The following is a 14,891-nucleotide window of genomic DNA, read 5'->3' on the forward strand; positions in this document are numbered from 1 at the left end:
CTCCTCCATTCTGACCAAGATGCCCCATCAGGTCGCATTTGCCTGATTTTTCCAATCCTTTAATATTTGATTCTGGCTTGTCTAAACATCCAGACAACTGCGGCAACGGTTCTGATTCACAGCAAAGTCGCTCAATGAAACGGGGTTAGGTGGAGAAGGCAGGATAATGGGGTTAGGGGGGTGAGATAGATCAGCCATGATTGAATGGCGGAGTAGATGATGGGCCGAATGGCCTAGTTTTGCTATCACTTATGACCTTATGAATATGGAAGCAGTGTTACAGTCACAGGCGGATGCAGAGTTGGAGCTCTGATGTGTAGGAAAAAACTGCAGATATTGATTTAAATGCTGGAGTAACTCAGCGGGACAGGCAGCATCTCTGGAGAGCTCTGATGTAGTACGTCAAAGACACAGATACTCCCTGTAGATCACTCAATATGGAGGGGAACAGTCGCCCGAGACAGACAGACAGACTCTATCTGTAGTTCACACACACACACACGGTATCTGACTTACACACGGACACTCGCTTTAGTTCACTCACGCACACACACACGTGTGGACACACACACACACACACACTATCACACACGTGTGCACACACACACACATGTGGACACACACACACATTATCACACACGTACACACACACACACGTGCGCACACACTCACACACGTGTTGACACACACACACACGTGTGCGCACACACACACACACACACATGTGGACACACACACACATTATCACACACGTACACACACACACACACGTGCGCACGCACACACACATGTTGACACACACACACACATGTGGACACACACACTATCACACACACGTGTGCACACACACACACGTGTGGACACACACACACTATCACACACACGTGTGCACACACACACACACTAACACACACACACACACACACACAGAGTGGGGAACAGTATATCTGAGACAGACAGATTCTCCCTGTAGTTCACACACAGACGTGGGGAAGTGTGGGTCTTGTGGAACACTCATGGACTCAGATCTGAACAAAGTACTGAACACCGTGCATCAGCTAACCAACTGGCTGAGATGTGACCGGTTGTAACCCGGAGTCACAGCAACAGTTCAGCGCAGACCATCGGAAAACACCAAGGGTGGAGGAAATAAAGTTATGCCAACTCCTAATAAAAGCAAGGCGAATACTCCAGGAAGGTGAAATGAGTGGCTGATATCAACTTGTAAATTATGCATGGAACGTGACTGCGTTTGGTTGGAGAGCCACGAGACACACTCAGTTATTCCCCACCATGAGTGTGTGTGTGTGTGAACTACAGAGAGTTTGGTGAGAGGGGAAATTGCCCATTCACCTCCAGTCTAACTGGCCAAAGTACAGTCACAAAATGAACTCGCCTCTCCTACAGCACACGATCTCATGCAAAATAAACACCTGGGCCTTCTTCACTGCGTTAAATAATATATTATTTTATTAGACAATAAATTAGACTGCAGCTATGTGAAAGGATTATGGAAACATTAAAGACTTCAGCTGCTTATAATATAGATCAGTGCATCTTATATCAGTACAATGGTACAGTTACAGTATGTGAAGGATTTACTGACATCCTGCTATCAGTTTCCAGTTAGCACACACGATATGTTCAAGTTATACAATATTTCACAAGTTTGTTAGGAAGGTATGACACTGAGTCTAATGGTTTACAGTTGAAATACTGGCAATGAATGGAAGATGTCACACACGTCTGTATGGGGGATAGTTGGCGAATGATTAGTCTGTGAGATTCCACACTGGTCACTCTTCATGACTGCCCAGAGTAACTCTGCACGTTTATCTGCTTTTCAACAAATTGTTTACAGTAAGAGGTGCCGACAATTGATCCAAAGCAAAGAAGCATGGATGCTGAAAGCATGAAGTACCGAGTCACACAGCCCGTGGATACAGAACGAGAAAGGGTTAACGTTCCACGTCAATGGTGGGGAAACCTTCCTCTCTCCACACTGGAGCGTGGCCTGTTGAGGACTTTCCTCCAGTTACCCCCAATCCCACTTGCCCTGTGGGGGTGAGGAACAAGCAAGGACAGTTCAACAACAACACTGTTCAGCTCCTTGCCCTTTGGGATCCACACCAGTGCAGTGACATGGGTTTGGGGAGATTTATGCTACGTTTAGTTTGAAGGAAAGACTGAGAGGTCTGGGTTATGTTTTAGAACTGTAGACACTGAGGGAAGATTGACCTGAGGTATATACAATCACACGAGGTCTTGTTGGGGAATGGGAAGGATCTACTTCACTTAGCAGAGCAGCCAATAACCACAGGTACTGATGTACGTGAGTGAGGACTAGAGTACAGCTGAGGGAAGGGATTATGGTCCAGAGAGATGTGTGTATGTGGTCAGACCCCTGACGGCATTAATGAAGTATCTGAATGAGCATGTGAAAGTCTAGAATCCACCAAGTAGAAGTAGCGCTGAATGAGCCTCAGGAACTGTAATGGAACAGACAAGTGATTTCATGTGCTGTACATTCTGATCATTCTTTCCTCTACATACCAGCTTGTGTTTATTTACTTCACACTTGTCCAGGAGCCCTCTGTGTTGGTGCACTGCTGCCTGGTTTTGGCCAATAACTGAGCTTAGTGATGGTGGTTAGACCAGCACTAACCTCTGGTGGTCAGCTCAGCCCAAACAGCCAGATAAGCTGTCCTGGCTTCTGCTATCTATTTAGTGTTTTTCCAGCACGGTTAAGACTAATTCAGGCTGCAGAGTGAGAACTATTTTTGAAACATTACAATCCAAAGGGTTGTTTGTTCTGAGAATTCAATGCATTGAGGAGTTGGTCAGGGCATTCCCACAAGCTGACTAGTTGCGTGGGTATTTACAGGGACATTGTTTCTATTCGCAGAGGGGTCAGAATCCAAGCTCTCCCTCCCAGTCGACAGCAAACCACTGGGACAGAGCAGAACCCAAGTAACGAGGCAGCATCTAAAGCCTGGGATGGGAGTGAGAATGATGCTGATCGTAACCAAGATACACAAAATGGGGGCAACTGCAGCTGCTTCTACAGAAATGGCAGAGGGAATTACAAATGAGTTTGAAAACATAGTTCTAAATATGTTTCACTTGTGCACGGACCAAAATCAGGGAGCCATATTCAAAAGTCTAATAATTAAAGATGAATTTCACTCAAGGTGCTGGAACCTGCTAGCTGTTCATAATGGGTGAAAAGTATCAGTGCATCTGAAGAGAAACAAAATAAACACAAGGGAACTATCAAATAGAAATTGGGTGAAGCATAGAGTATAGATCAGCTAGCATCTGAAGGTTGGATCAGCTGCTCCTGGAGGTACCGAGGTCTAAGCGGAAGCTCAGAGGGGATAGAGCCTTCTCTGTTGCTGCTCCGGCACTATGGAACACTCTGCCGTTGCACATCAGACAGGCCCCCTCACTGTCCATCTTCAAAACCAATCTTAAAACCCATTTCTATTCCTTGGCTTTTGACCCTGCATGAGACTTTGCTCTTTGCTCCTGTTTTAGTGTTTTTAATGTTTTTTTAAAAATTGTTTTTACTCTCTCTTTTAATGTTTTTGTTGTCGTGTAATAATTTTTTGTCCATGATTAGTCATGTACAGCACTTTGTTGCAACAGTGGTTGTTTTTAAAGTGCTCTATAAATAAAGTTATTATTATTATTATTATTGGACAGCAGAGAGCATTAATCCACTGCGTGTGTTTGAAACCTCCATTTCCACTTCCCTTGTCGTACCATATCGTGAATGATGCGGAAACATTGAATGCTCTTGTAGAGGTAAAGAAATCTGCACAGCAGCCACCGTGGGCAGTAGCACAGGGCTGCCGGGTACTGAAACAAAACTGTCAGGGTGTCAGTGGTTATGGGGAGAAGGAAAGATAGATCAGCCATGATTGAATGGCGGAGTAAACTTGAAGGGGCAAATGACCTAATTCTGCTCCTATCACTTATGAACTAGACTTTGTCCAGACTCTTCCTATTGTATTGTAACTCCTTCACAGTTTGAGGTACATTTTAAGGAAATACTGCTAATAAACAACATGCCTCACTTAAGAAATATTCCCTCTCACATCTTTAATCAGACGAAGATGTGCACCAATTACTGGTCACTCTGTTACCCTCGGCTGGGCAGATACAACTGCTACCATGAGAACCTGATGCACTGACTGTGACAGTAAGCAGCCAGGTGGGCAGCATCACTGGCACAGTACTAGCCCGATGGGCACAATGGCCTTCAGTAACTACTTCAGTAAGAACAGCAGGGATTGAAGGGTGCCAGGGCAGGATTCTGCTCATCCCAGTGAGAAAATGGTCCGTGCTACATTCACAACACAACCAGTAACGGGCCCGGTAGGAAAGGTGATTGCTGTACCCTGAATGATGGATTATGAACTATGGCAGTCCACATCTTTACCAGAATACAACAAATCCAGGAGGGAGGGGCGGGAGGGCAGACTGAACCACGAGAAAGTCAGCTAAGGAGAGGCTTCAACATATGTAACCCATAAGGACAACGTAGTCTGTGGGTCTGGGTTCAAACCAGGGTCTGAGCCAGGATACAACAGCACAACTTTACAGGCTGACACCATCTGCCCAGAAGGAACCAGGTTCACATCAGATCAATGCTTTTTTCAGGTAAACTGCAGTCAGTTGCTTACACAAAGACAAAAATAATTAGTGCTGTTATACAATTGTTTGCCAGATATTTCTTCCTGGAGGACTGGGGGGAGGAGTGGGGGAGGAGACAGAATTCTATTGGGAATCTTAAATCAACCTCAGCCGTTTCGCATTTAATGCTTTTCCACAAATAGATGCAATTCTCTTCAGAGTTCCAAATTATTAAATAATGCCTCTGCAATTTCAATAGGTAACAAATCTCTCAGATAACGGGGTCCGGTCCATGTTTACCTGACCCTATCCCGTCAAACAAAGCCAAATTCATACTGAGAGGAACAAAACCTCAAGTCGAACAAACATAAACCTCGTTTGCTTGCTAAATAGAAATGTCTTAAAATATAAATGTTAAATGTAAACTTGTGGTCCTCATCCTAAACAGATCTCTCATCCAACCAAACACCTTTGCCAGTGGAATTCCTATTAATGAATGAAGAACTCAAATCATGGCGTTTAAATGTTACCTCAAGCCTCGGAATGAAAGAAGCCATTGATCGCAGGGAAAGGAGAGAAGTGGTGAAAACATGTCGGTCAATTCACAAGAACTAGGAGTAAACACCTTTGCCAGCTGGAGATTCCAGCCCTTTGTAAGCTCATGATATGTAAAGGGGTGTCACCTTAAACAAGAAATGTCCCTGACGTTTGCTCAGCTACACCACGATCACAGTACTGCACTGAATCACCCACCACTCATCTCCACCAACCCCACAAATCTCTCCCAACAACATACGCATGAAAAGATGATACCTCTGAACAGTGTAATTAAGCGCGTCGTTTTTCATGGTCAGACCTAAAGTTTGGGGCCATTTGGCTACACGCACAACAGCTGTCACATGCTTGGTAGCAGGCCCTCCTCTGGAAACAGGAGCTCGGGGTGGCTATCCTCTTGATTCCAGCGACCTGCACAGAGAACGAGAAGTAAAAAGCTGCAGAATGTCACTTCCGTTAATCTAAGCCTCCCTCCCCCCACAATTACATTTGTAATACAAAATATAACACGTTCTGTTCTAAACGTTTAGCATACCTCCCAAACAAGCTATGAATCACATACCATGCCCGTACTTCATTATATGCGTTAGAACAGAATGAGACTGCCTCACATCACACGTTATAACCGGGCCTGGCCCTGGGCCAGTGGGGCTCAACTTAGTGCTAGGCTCGACTCAGTGCTGGGCTCGACTCAGTGCTGGGCTCCAGGTGGGTTCTGGGCTCCAGGTCGGATGTGCATCGACCAGGGTCAGGCAGAGTCTCTACCCCACAGGTCAGGGTGTATTGCTACCTGTCCTCGGCTCATTCCCAATCGATTGCACCATGGAGATTAAAGCAGGAACTGCTGAAAACACTCGGCAAGCCTGGCTGCAACAGGCAGAGTTAATTTTTCACTTGTGACGGAGGGTCTCGAACCTGAAACGTCAACTCTGTTCTCTTTCCACAGATGCTGGTGGACCTGCTGAGTGTTTCCACAATTTGGTTTCAGTTTTAGCTGGTATTGATGCGCATTTCAGACTGAGCAGGAAAACATCTCAACGTCCCCAGACTCGGTCGTGCTCACATGGACCACAATTAGTTTACGTTTCACTTTTTATCTGAGTCGATCTCTATTTTGTATATTTTTATATATGGAAATGAATACGTATTGGTGTGAGAACATGTGATGACAAGTCTTTCTACCGCCAAAATCATCTTAAAGGAGGTTCTTATCCCTCCCAAACATGAAGCTATGACTTTACTAAAGACTATTATCAGATGGTTCCTCTGGGTATCCCTGCAAGGAGCTCAGATAATAGGTTTGAGGATGTATTTAGTCTGGAGCAGCTTAAATATCAAGGTGACTTGATAGAAATTTGTAAATAATGAATGGGATTAATTGTGTGGGTATTGATTATTGTATCCTAGCTTGATGATGGAGGAAGAGACGTGAATTAAATCATGAACCAAACACTGGGCGATTCCAGCGGAGCTGTGTGCCTCTGGAATGCGTTACAGCCCTGTGTGGGGGCAGAGACTGTGGGAAGGAGCGGGCAGTGTTCCTGGCAGGTGCTGAGATCACAGCCCAACACTGGTCACTGACCGACACCGGGCACTGACCGACATCGACACCGGGCACTGACCGACACCAGGTATTTACCGACACTGGGGAAGACTCGGGTGGCAATCACACAGACTGGTTTCCATCACCTGTGTTTCCATATCCCATGGAGTGCTGTGACAAGGATGACAAGGGTGGGGGGGGGGGGCAGGGCCAGGGTGGTGAGCCGTTGTGGGGCTGGTTATATAGAACAGCTCCCTATCCCTGCCCTATCCATGAACAATTGCAGGAAGGGTTACACAAATATTTCTGTGACTGTGCCTGTCACGCGGCAGACATTACCGGCAGCCTCTGCCTTGCTGAGACCTACGAGTAGCTGGTGTGTTGCTGCCTGCGCCGAGCTGTCCTCATCTTCTCAAAGCGAGCCTCCATCTCCTCTAGCACCTTGGGCGTGTAACGCACCACCAGCTTCACTGTGCCCTGTGCCGCCTTCAGCAGCTCCACTGCCTTCTCATGCTGCTCCCCCTCCACGCTCTGCACACAGGGCAAGACAAAAGAGAATGCAGCCATGGGTCTCAGTGGAGCCATGGGGTGAAACATTGTCTCTACTCCCACTCCTGGGTACTTGGCCCTTTGCCTCACTGCTTTTGTTGATCCACAATTATACAACGTGACTGCGCAAGGAATTACGTTACATATACAACACAGTAACAGGCAATTCGGCCCAACTAGTTCATGCAGACATTTAAGCTCCACTCTGTCCTCCACCTGTCAGCTCAATCCTCATCATACACTTGTCCAACCTCCCTTTAAACGCATCTGTAATATGTGTTTCAAACACAGCTTCAAGAAAGTAAAGGCAGGTGTTGGTGCCATCAGAGTGGCGGAGGAGTCTGTGGTGAAGGACTCGGTGAGTGGTAGACATGCTATGGGGGGAGGAGGAGAATGGGGCAAAGTGTATCAGAGACTTTCTGTGGACTTGGCACTGAGCAAAGAGGATGTTAAACAGACCAACAGTAGCACACACATGCAGAGCTAGCACCGCATTCCAGCCAGCCCCCCTGCACAGCCAAGATCTGCAACATCACGGAAAAAAAAGTGCAAGGCAGAATAAAAATTCCATGTTTGTGAGGTGCAAACGTGTCACCAAGAGGGAAGGATTGATGCCCACTGCACCACACCCATCTCTTGCACAGCACACCAGTAGCATTAGCCACGAGAGCCCTGCCTGGCGGCAGGCGAGAGAACGCCTCTACAATGCCTCGCTGCTGGAACATGAACTACAGCTTTACCACACAGATACCGCAGGCACTTTACATGACATGCTCTTTAAACGGACATTTGTAAAGGTGAGCACAGCATGTATCCTATGGCGAAGCATGTCCAACTTGTCAACCTTGGTCACCAGACAAGGTACATAAATATATCGAGACTGGAAACAGAATAGGTAACACTCCATCACGGGGAAGGGACAGTGACATAAAAGCCCATGGTGAGGGGCAATATCTCCTCCCTCAGGGATGCCCGTGACTTGCGGTGTTTCTCTGTCCCAGCGTGTAGTGGAGGAGACAGAATGTATTCAGAATGTAGACTGATAAGATTGTTGGGAAACCGAGGGGATGGGGAGTGAGCGGTACTGAGGGAGAACTGGATCGGCTGTGGTCTTGTTTAGAGATGGAACAGGCTTGAGCTGCTGATTAACCTACTCCTGGCCCATAACATCACCTCTCCCTGTCCTACACGGATTCTGCCTGGCTACTGATTTACTCCAGCGCTGTATGTGTGTTATTCCTGCTCCTGTTTCTTATGTTGATTATTTTTACTCCAGATCCCCAGCAACAGAGAGATCCTATAACCCAGGCAAGGTCTATCACCATGACAACCTAACAGTGGGTTGAAAGATACGGGTGGGATTTACGTGAAGACTGGAAGAGAGAAACTATTGGCCTGTGTGTCAAGCAAGTCGCTGACACCATGCTGACTCGGCCCAAATGACCATCGCACACCCTGACCAGACCTCGCCAGTCTTCAAGCTGGAGAAACCGTGTACAGCTCTGAGCCCTGCACATTGTGGTTAAACCTGCCTTAGAAACGGTGCAGTGTTGATTCACTGAACCAGATTGAGTGAGTAACAAGCTAAACAAACTGAGGGCAAATCACAGCGACACAGCTTTATTTCCCCTGGGTTCAGGGGCAATCTGAGTAACGTTTGAAGTTAAGGATTTGAGTGGATCAAAATAAATTACTGCTTCTGGGGATGAGAACAGGGATGAGACATTTAACTTTAGAGATAGATTACTTGCATCTTGTGTCAGGAAGAACTTCTTTGGATGGAGACTGTTGGGAGTAAAGAACTCTCATCCCCCAAAGGTTGAGCAGAATTGAAGTCTCTAACATTGCTGAACCTTAGACTGATGGACACAAAGTGCTGGAGTAACTCAGCGGAACAGGCAGCATCTCTGGAAAAACAGAACAGGTGACGTTTCGGGTTGAGACCCTTCTTCAGACTGATGGAATGCTGTTTGCTAACAGGACACAGGGATACGGGGCAAATGTGTTTCTCTGAAAACTTTACTGGCTTCATTGCTCTCTCTGGCAAATAATGGAAAGGCACTGCTCAACACACCATGATTGTTTGACAGCACTGGGCCTGTACTCGCTGGAGTTTAGAAGGATGAGGGGGGGACCTCACTGAAACTTTCCAAATAGTGAAAGGCCTGGATAGAGTGGATGTGGAGGATGTTTCCACTAGTGGGAGAGTCTAGGACCAGAGGTCACAGCCTCAGAATAAAAGGACGTTCTTATAGGAAGATGAGGAGTAATTTCTTTAGTCAGAGGGTGGTGAATCTGTAGAATTCTTTGCCACAGAAGGCTATGGAGCCCAAGTCAATGCATATGTTTAAGGCAGAGAAAGATGGATTCTTGATTAGTGCGGGTGTCAGAGGTTATGGGGAGAAGGCAGGAGAATGGGGTTAGGAGGGAGAGATAGATCAGCCATGATTGAATGGTGGAGTAGACTTGATGGGTCGAATGGCCTAATTCTGCTCCATCACTTATGACCTTAGGAACAATGTTTGAAGATATTAAACGAGATCACCCACCACTCCATTAACGGAGAGAAGCTGATCTCCACGTTTCAGTCCCCCGTGTCTGTCAGCTACTCCTCCGGGAATGATCCGGGAGATGTAGATGGGGGAGTTCTGTTCCTTCCCGCCCATGATGTTGAAGCCGAGCCCCTCGTCGGTCTTGGGAAGTTCCACAACGCGAGGGTGAGCATGCCCCTCACTGGCTGCAAACGCTGCCACCGTCGCCTGCACTCCGGGAGGGAAATCATTAGTCGTCAAACAGGGAAGTACGACAGACAAACTTGCATCTACATAGCCCCCTGTGGTCACATTCTGACCACAAAGAACTCAAATAATTTTAGTCAACAAAATACTTTCTGAAACATTGTCACCGTTTGTATGAACGGAAGCAGGTAATGTGTGCACAGCAATATCCCACAACTAGTTTAGACATGAGCTGAGGTCATGAAAAGAGCTCTAGTGCCCTCTATAATGTTTGGGACAAAGACCCACCATTTATTTATTTGCCTTTGTACTCCACAATTTTGAAATAGAAAAAAATCAATGTGGTTATAGTGCACATTGTCAGATTCTATTAAAGGGTATTTTGGTTTCACCATGTAGAAATATGCAGCAGTGTTTATACATAGTCCTCCCATTTCAGGGCACCATAATGTTTGGGACACAGCAGTGTCATGTAAATTAAAGTAGTCATGTTTAGTATTTTGTTGCATATCCTTTCCATGCAATGACTGCTTGAAGTCTGCGATTCATAGACACCACCATTTGCTGGGTGTCTTCTCTGGTGATGCTCTGCCAGGCCTGGGTTACAGCCATCTTTAGCTTATGCTTGTTTTGGGGGCTAGTCCCCTTCAGTTTTCTCTTCAGCATATAAAAGGCATGCTCAATTGGGTTCAGATCAGGTGATTGACTTGGCCACTCAAGAATTGACCATTTTTTAGCTTTGAGCAGTATGTTTGGGATCATTGTCTTGCTGTAGTATGAACCGCCGGCCAATGTGTTTTGAGGCATTTGTTTGAACTTGAGCAGATAGGATGTGTCTATACACTTCAGAATTCATTATGCTACTACCATCAGCAGTTGTATCATCAATGAAGATAAGTGAGCCAGTACCTTCAGCAGCCATACATGCCCAGGCCACAACATCCCCACCACCGTGTTTCACAGATGGGGTGGTATGCTTTGAATCTTGGGCAGTTCCTTCTCTCCTCCATACTTTGCTCTTGTCATCACTCTGATATAAGTTAATCTTCATCTCATCTGTCCACAAGTTCTTTGTACAGAACAGTGGTTGCTATTTTAAGTACTTCTTGGCAAACTGTAACCTGGCCATCCTATTTTTGTGGCTAACCAATGGTTTGCATCTTGCAGTGTAGCCTCTGTATTTCTGTTCATGGAGTCTCCTGTGGACAGTGGTCATTGACAAATCCACACCCGACTCCTGAAGAGTGTTTCTGATCTGTCGGACAGGTGTTTGGGGTTTTTCCTTTATTAGAGAGGATTCTTCTGTCATCAGCTGTGGATGTCTTCCTTGGCCTGCCAGTCCCTTTACGATTAGTAAGCTCACCAGTGCTCTCTTTCTTCTTAATGATGTTCCAAACAGTTGGTAAGCCTACGGTTTGGCTGATGTCTCTAACAGTTTTATTCTTGTTCTCAGTCTTATTCTTGTTCTCAGTCTCATAATGGCTTATTTGACTTTCATTGGCACAACTTTGGTCCTCATGTTGATAAACAGCAATAAAAGTTTCCAAAGGTGATGGAAAGACTGGAGGAAAGACTTGGTGCTGGGGGGGGGGGGGGGACTTGTATAAACACAGCTGTAATTTCTACATGGTGAAACCAAAATGTATAAAAATACCCTTTAATAAAATCTGACAATGTGCACTTTAACAACATGTAATTTTTTAAATTACAAATCTCAAATTGTGGAGTACAGAGGCAAATAAATAAATGATGGGTCTTTGACCCAAACATTATGGAGGGCACTGTATAAAAATGCACACCACCCCATAGAATGTGGACAAAGCAGACATCACCTGGATTCAGGAACTGTTCGTTACCTTGGCTGTCGCATGAGCTCTGATCTCGGGGCTGCCACTGATGTCAAGTGTCTCGTACAGCTGTTCATACACCTGGAATGAGAAACATGCCAGAGAAACATTAAGAGTCTTACTCTTGCACCAGGCATTACACTACACTGATCCTGTCCAAATGCCAACTATTGTGAAGTAACAAGACTACACGAGGAAAGATAAAATAAACGGCAGGTAAGAATCATCTCTGAATACGTGTGGTGGTGCTAATCCTGTGTCATCAGACACTACTGCTAAAGTTCACCCATGCAAACACAAGCCAGTCCCCATCTTCACGCTGTCTCCAAGACCCTCAGGGGAAATACAGAAGCCTCTGGCGGATAGCGAGCCCACGTTACGATGTATCATTAACGAGCTGCACTGTGCTCTTCAGAAATTAGTGGAACAGACTAATAACTATAATTACCCAAGAACAATAGTTATTCACTGGTGGATTATAAACTAATACCAACATATCTCCAGTGGCATCTTCATGGTATAATTATAACAACAGGACCATTAATCAACAGTAGGCAGCACGTTTGCCTGCAAGATTTTTTTTAAATTACTTGTGGATCCCCCCATGGAGTTGCATACAGAATAACCATCCAATGTAGGCTTCAGATGAAACAGTGTTAAGTGGCAAGAAATAACATCACATTGTGGATGAGGGTGAAGGGGAGGAGGGGGGGGGGGGTGAGGAGTGTGTGTGTGCGTGTGTGTACACTTGCCTGCAGGAGATGTCCTCAGTGTGTCTACTGGACGGAGGGACGGGGTGGACACGTGTGTCTACTGGACTGGATCTTTGCACAGTCCGATCCCATTTCTGCAGGGTTTTGGAACGTGAATGTGTGATAGGTTGATTAGTATCACAGCTGTAAACGGAGCACTGAAAACAAGTGCAGTCTTCAGGTAAAGTCTGCCTGGTGGGTGTGTGGAGGAATGGACGGAGGAGATGGAACAGAGGCTTTAGGTACAAGGCAGCACCAGTGAGGACAGAGGGACGTGCAGTCTGCAGGGGTTTCCACTCCAAATGTAAATAGCCGAACTGGAAGACTGTTACCATATTTCTCACCGAACAGATAAATCAGCTTAGCTGGACAAATTGCACAACAAACATTTTAGATTCTGTCAATTTTCTCAGTAGAAAGCGAACATTTTCTAGATGTAACGATAAACTCTGTACGCTGTTTATTTTCTCTTTCGCACTACCTCATGCACTCATGATTTTCCAGGAAAGCTGGCAAACAATGTTCATCATAGTCTCAGTACATGTGACAATAATAAACATATCAATAAGCCTGTGCCAGTTCTGTAACCCACACAAACCTTTGCCCAACCCAAGTTTATCTGACAGCATCAGTACACTTTCTTTCTTTCCCTCTCAACCTAGTTCCCCAGAAAAGTATCCATACTTTTCATCCCAACTATTTCCCAGGGAGAAAATTCCATATTATAATCACATTCAATTTTAAATCTTAGAAATTCGTATTTTTATTTTCAAAAGGATGTCAGCATAAAATATGGAACTGAGCTTTATGGAAGCACAAGGGGGAAGTCAAAGGGAGGAATCGAGAATAGGAGGTGCACTCAGAGAGGTTTACGAGATAAGGTTCACTGAGTTGTGACTGCACACTGAACAGATCGAGTTTTGCACAGATGATAGACATAAAATGCTAGAGTAACTCAGCGGGTCAGGTACTATCTCTGGAGAGGAGGAATAGGTGGTGTTTCGGGTCAGAGGCCTTCTTCAGACTGAAAGATAGGGGTGAGGGTTGGGGTACCTGAAATGTCACCCATTCCTTCTCTCCAGAGATGCTGCCTGTCCCGCTGAGTTACTCCAGCACTTTGTGTCTATCTTCAGTGTAAACCGGCATCTACAGTTCCTTCCTACACACTGAGATTTTCACACAAGTGTGAGCAATGGCACAGTCAAGAAACGCACACTGACCTCTCGGATAGCGGAGCAGAACTTGCTCTGAAGAACTCGCTGCAAGGTCTGCAGCTTCTGCGGCGGGACGTTGCCACTTCGCTGTAACTTCTCCAGCAGCTCGATGGCCCTGGCGACATCTGGAACACAGGGGAGCAGGAGAGGAGAGTGAAGCCATGCACACCCCTCAGGCACTGGGATCCTTGTCCCCCTGGTCGGGCCTGCTTCAGGGCTGTATAACTCCAGGACATTATCTCTCTGATGTCCACTCTGCTGCTTTAGCTGCCTGACCTGCTAGATAATTTTAGCTCAATTTTTTTATTATGCATCTGCAGCATCTGCAATTCATTTGTTTTTGAAGGTTACAGGGAACCTTTATAAAACACAGATTAGGTCGCAACTATTTCAAGCTACTGCACTTAAAGCGGTCTTGCAGGTCTTAGGGAAGGTGCACAAAAGATTTACTGGAATGATTTGAAAGATGTTAAGGTTAACTATAATCCAGATGGAAAATGAAGCAAATATTTAGTAGGGTAGATTGCATCTGTGGAGAGAGAAGCGGAGTTAACATTTCACGTCATCATGGATATGGTGGGCTTAAGGGCCTGTGATTGCCTCGATGAAAGTTGGATTGTTTACTCGAGAGCAGGGAGGAGATGCTATCGAGGTGTCCAAGCTCAGTGAGGATTTAAACAGAACACAGAAGGAAGCTGTATGTTCATGGACAGGAGTCCTCACAGTGACAGGCAAAGGTAATGGGGTTGAGAGGGAATGATAGATCAGCCATGATTGTATGGTGGAGTAGACCCGATGGGCTGAATGGCCTAATCCTACTACTATGTCCTATGGTACATGAGGGGAAAGGGAAAAAAATGAGGTATCAGAACCTGATAGACAACGCTTTCACATAGAGGTGGTGGATATGTTATATGTTATATGTTATATGGATATACGGAACGAGCTGCCAGAGGAGGCAGTTGAGACGGGTACAATAATAGCATTTAAAAGGCATTTGGACAGGTACTTGAATAGGAAAGGTTTTGAAGGGATGTGGGCCAAATGCAGGCAGG

General features: G+C 45.7%; 1 protein-coding gene across 2 annotated transcripts in view; it reads right to left on the minus strand.

Moving 5' to 3' along the window:
• Positions 1–4,089: 4,089 nt before the first annotated feature.
• Positions 4,090–14,891, minus strand: part of lin7b (lin-7 homolog B, crumbs cell polarity complex component) — a 13,971-nt gene continuing 3,169 nt past the window's right edge. Inside the window, exons 2-6 of one of the 2 annotated variants that reach the window (XM_033013054.1) lie at positions 13,843–13,961; positions 11,880–11,951; positions 9,835–10,044; positions 7,104–7,267; positions 4,090–5,604 (exon numbers count right to left, since the gene is read on the minus strand). In XM_033013054.1, coding sequence (XP_032868945.1) covers positions 5,583–5,604; positions 7,104–7,267; positions 9,835–10,044; positions 11,880–11,951; positions 13,843–13,961 — 587 coding nt within the window. In that variant the 3' untranslated portion in view covers positions 4,090–5,582. Of the gene's footprint in view, positions 5,605–7,075; positions 7,268–9,834; positions 10,045–11,879; positions 11,952–13,842; positions 13,962–14,891 lie in introns of both variants that reach the window. The other variant, XM_033013055.1, reaches the window with a different exon arrangement.

The sequence above is a fragment of the Amblyraja radiata genome, chromosome 38 (assembly GCF_010909765.2).
Source record: "Amblyraja radiata isolate CabotCenter1 chromosome 38, sAmbRad1.1.pri, whole genome shotgun sequence".
In the NCBI taxonomy this organism is placed as follows: domain Eukaryota; kingdom Metazoa; phylum Chordata; class Chondrichthyes; order Rajiformes; family Rajidae; genus Amblyraja; species Amblyraja radiata.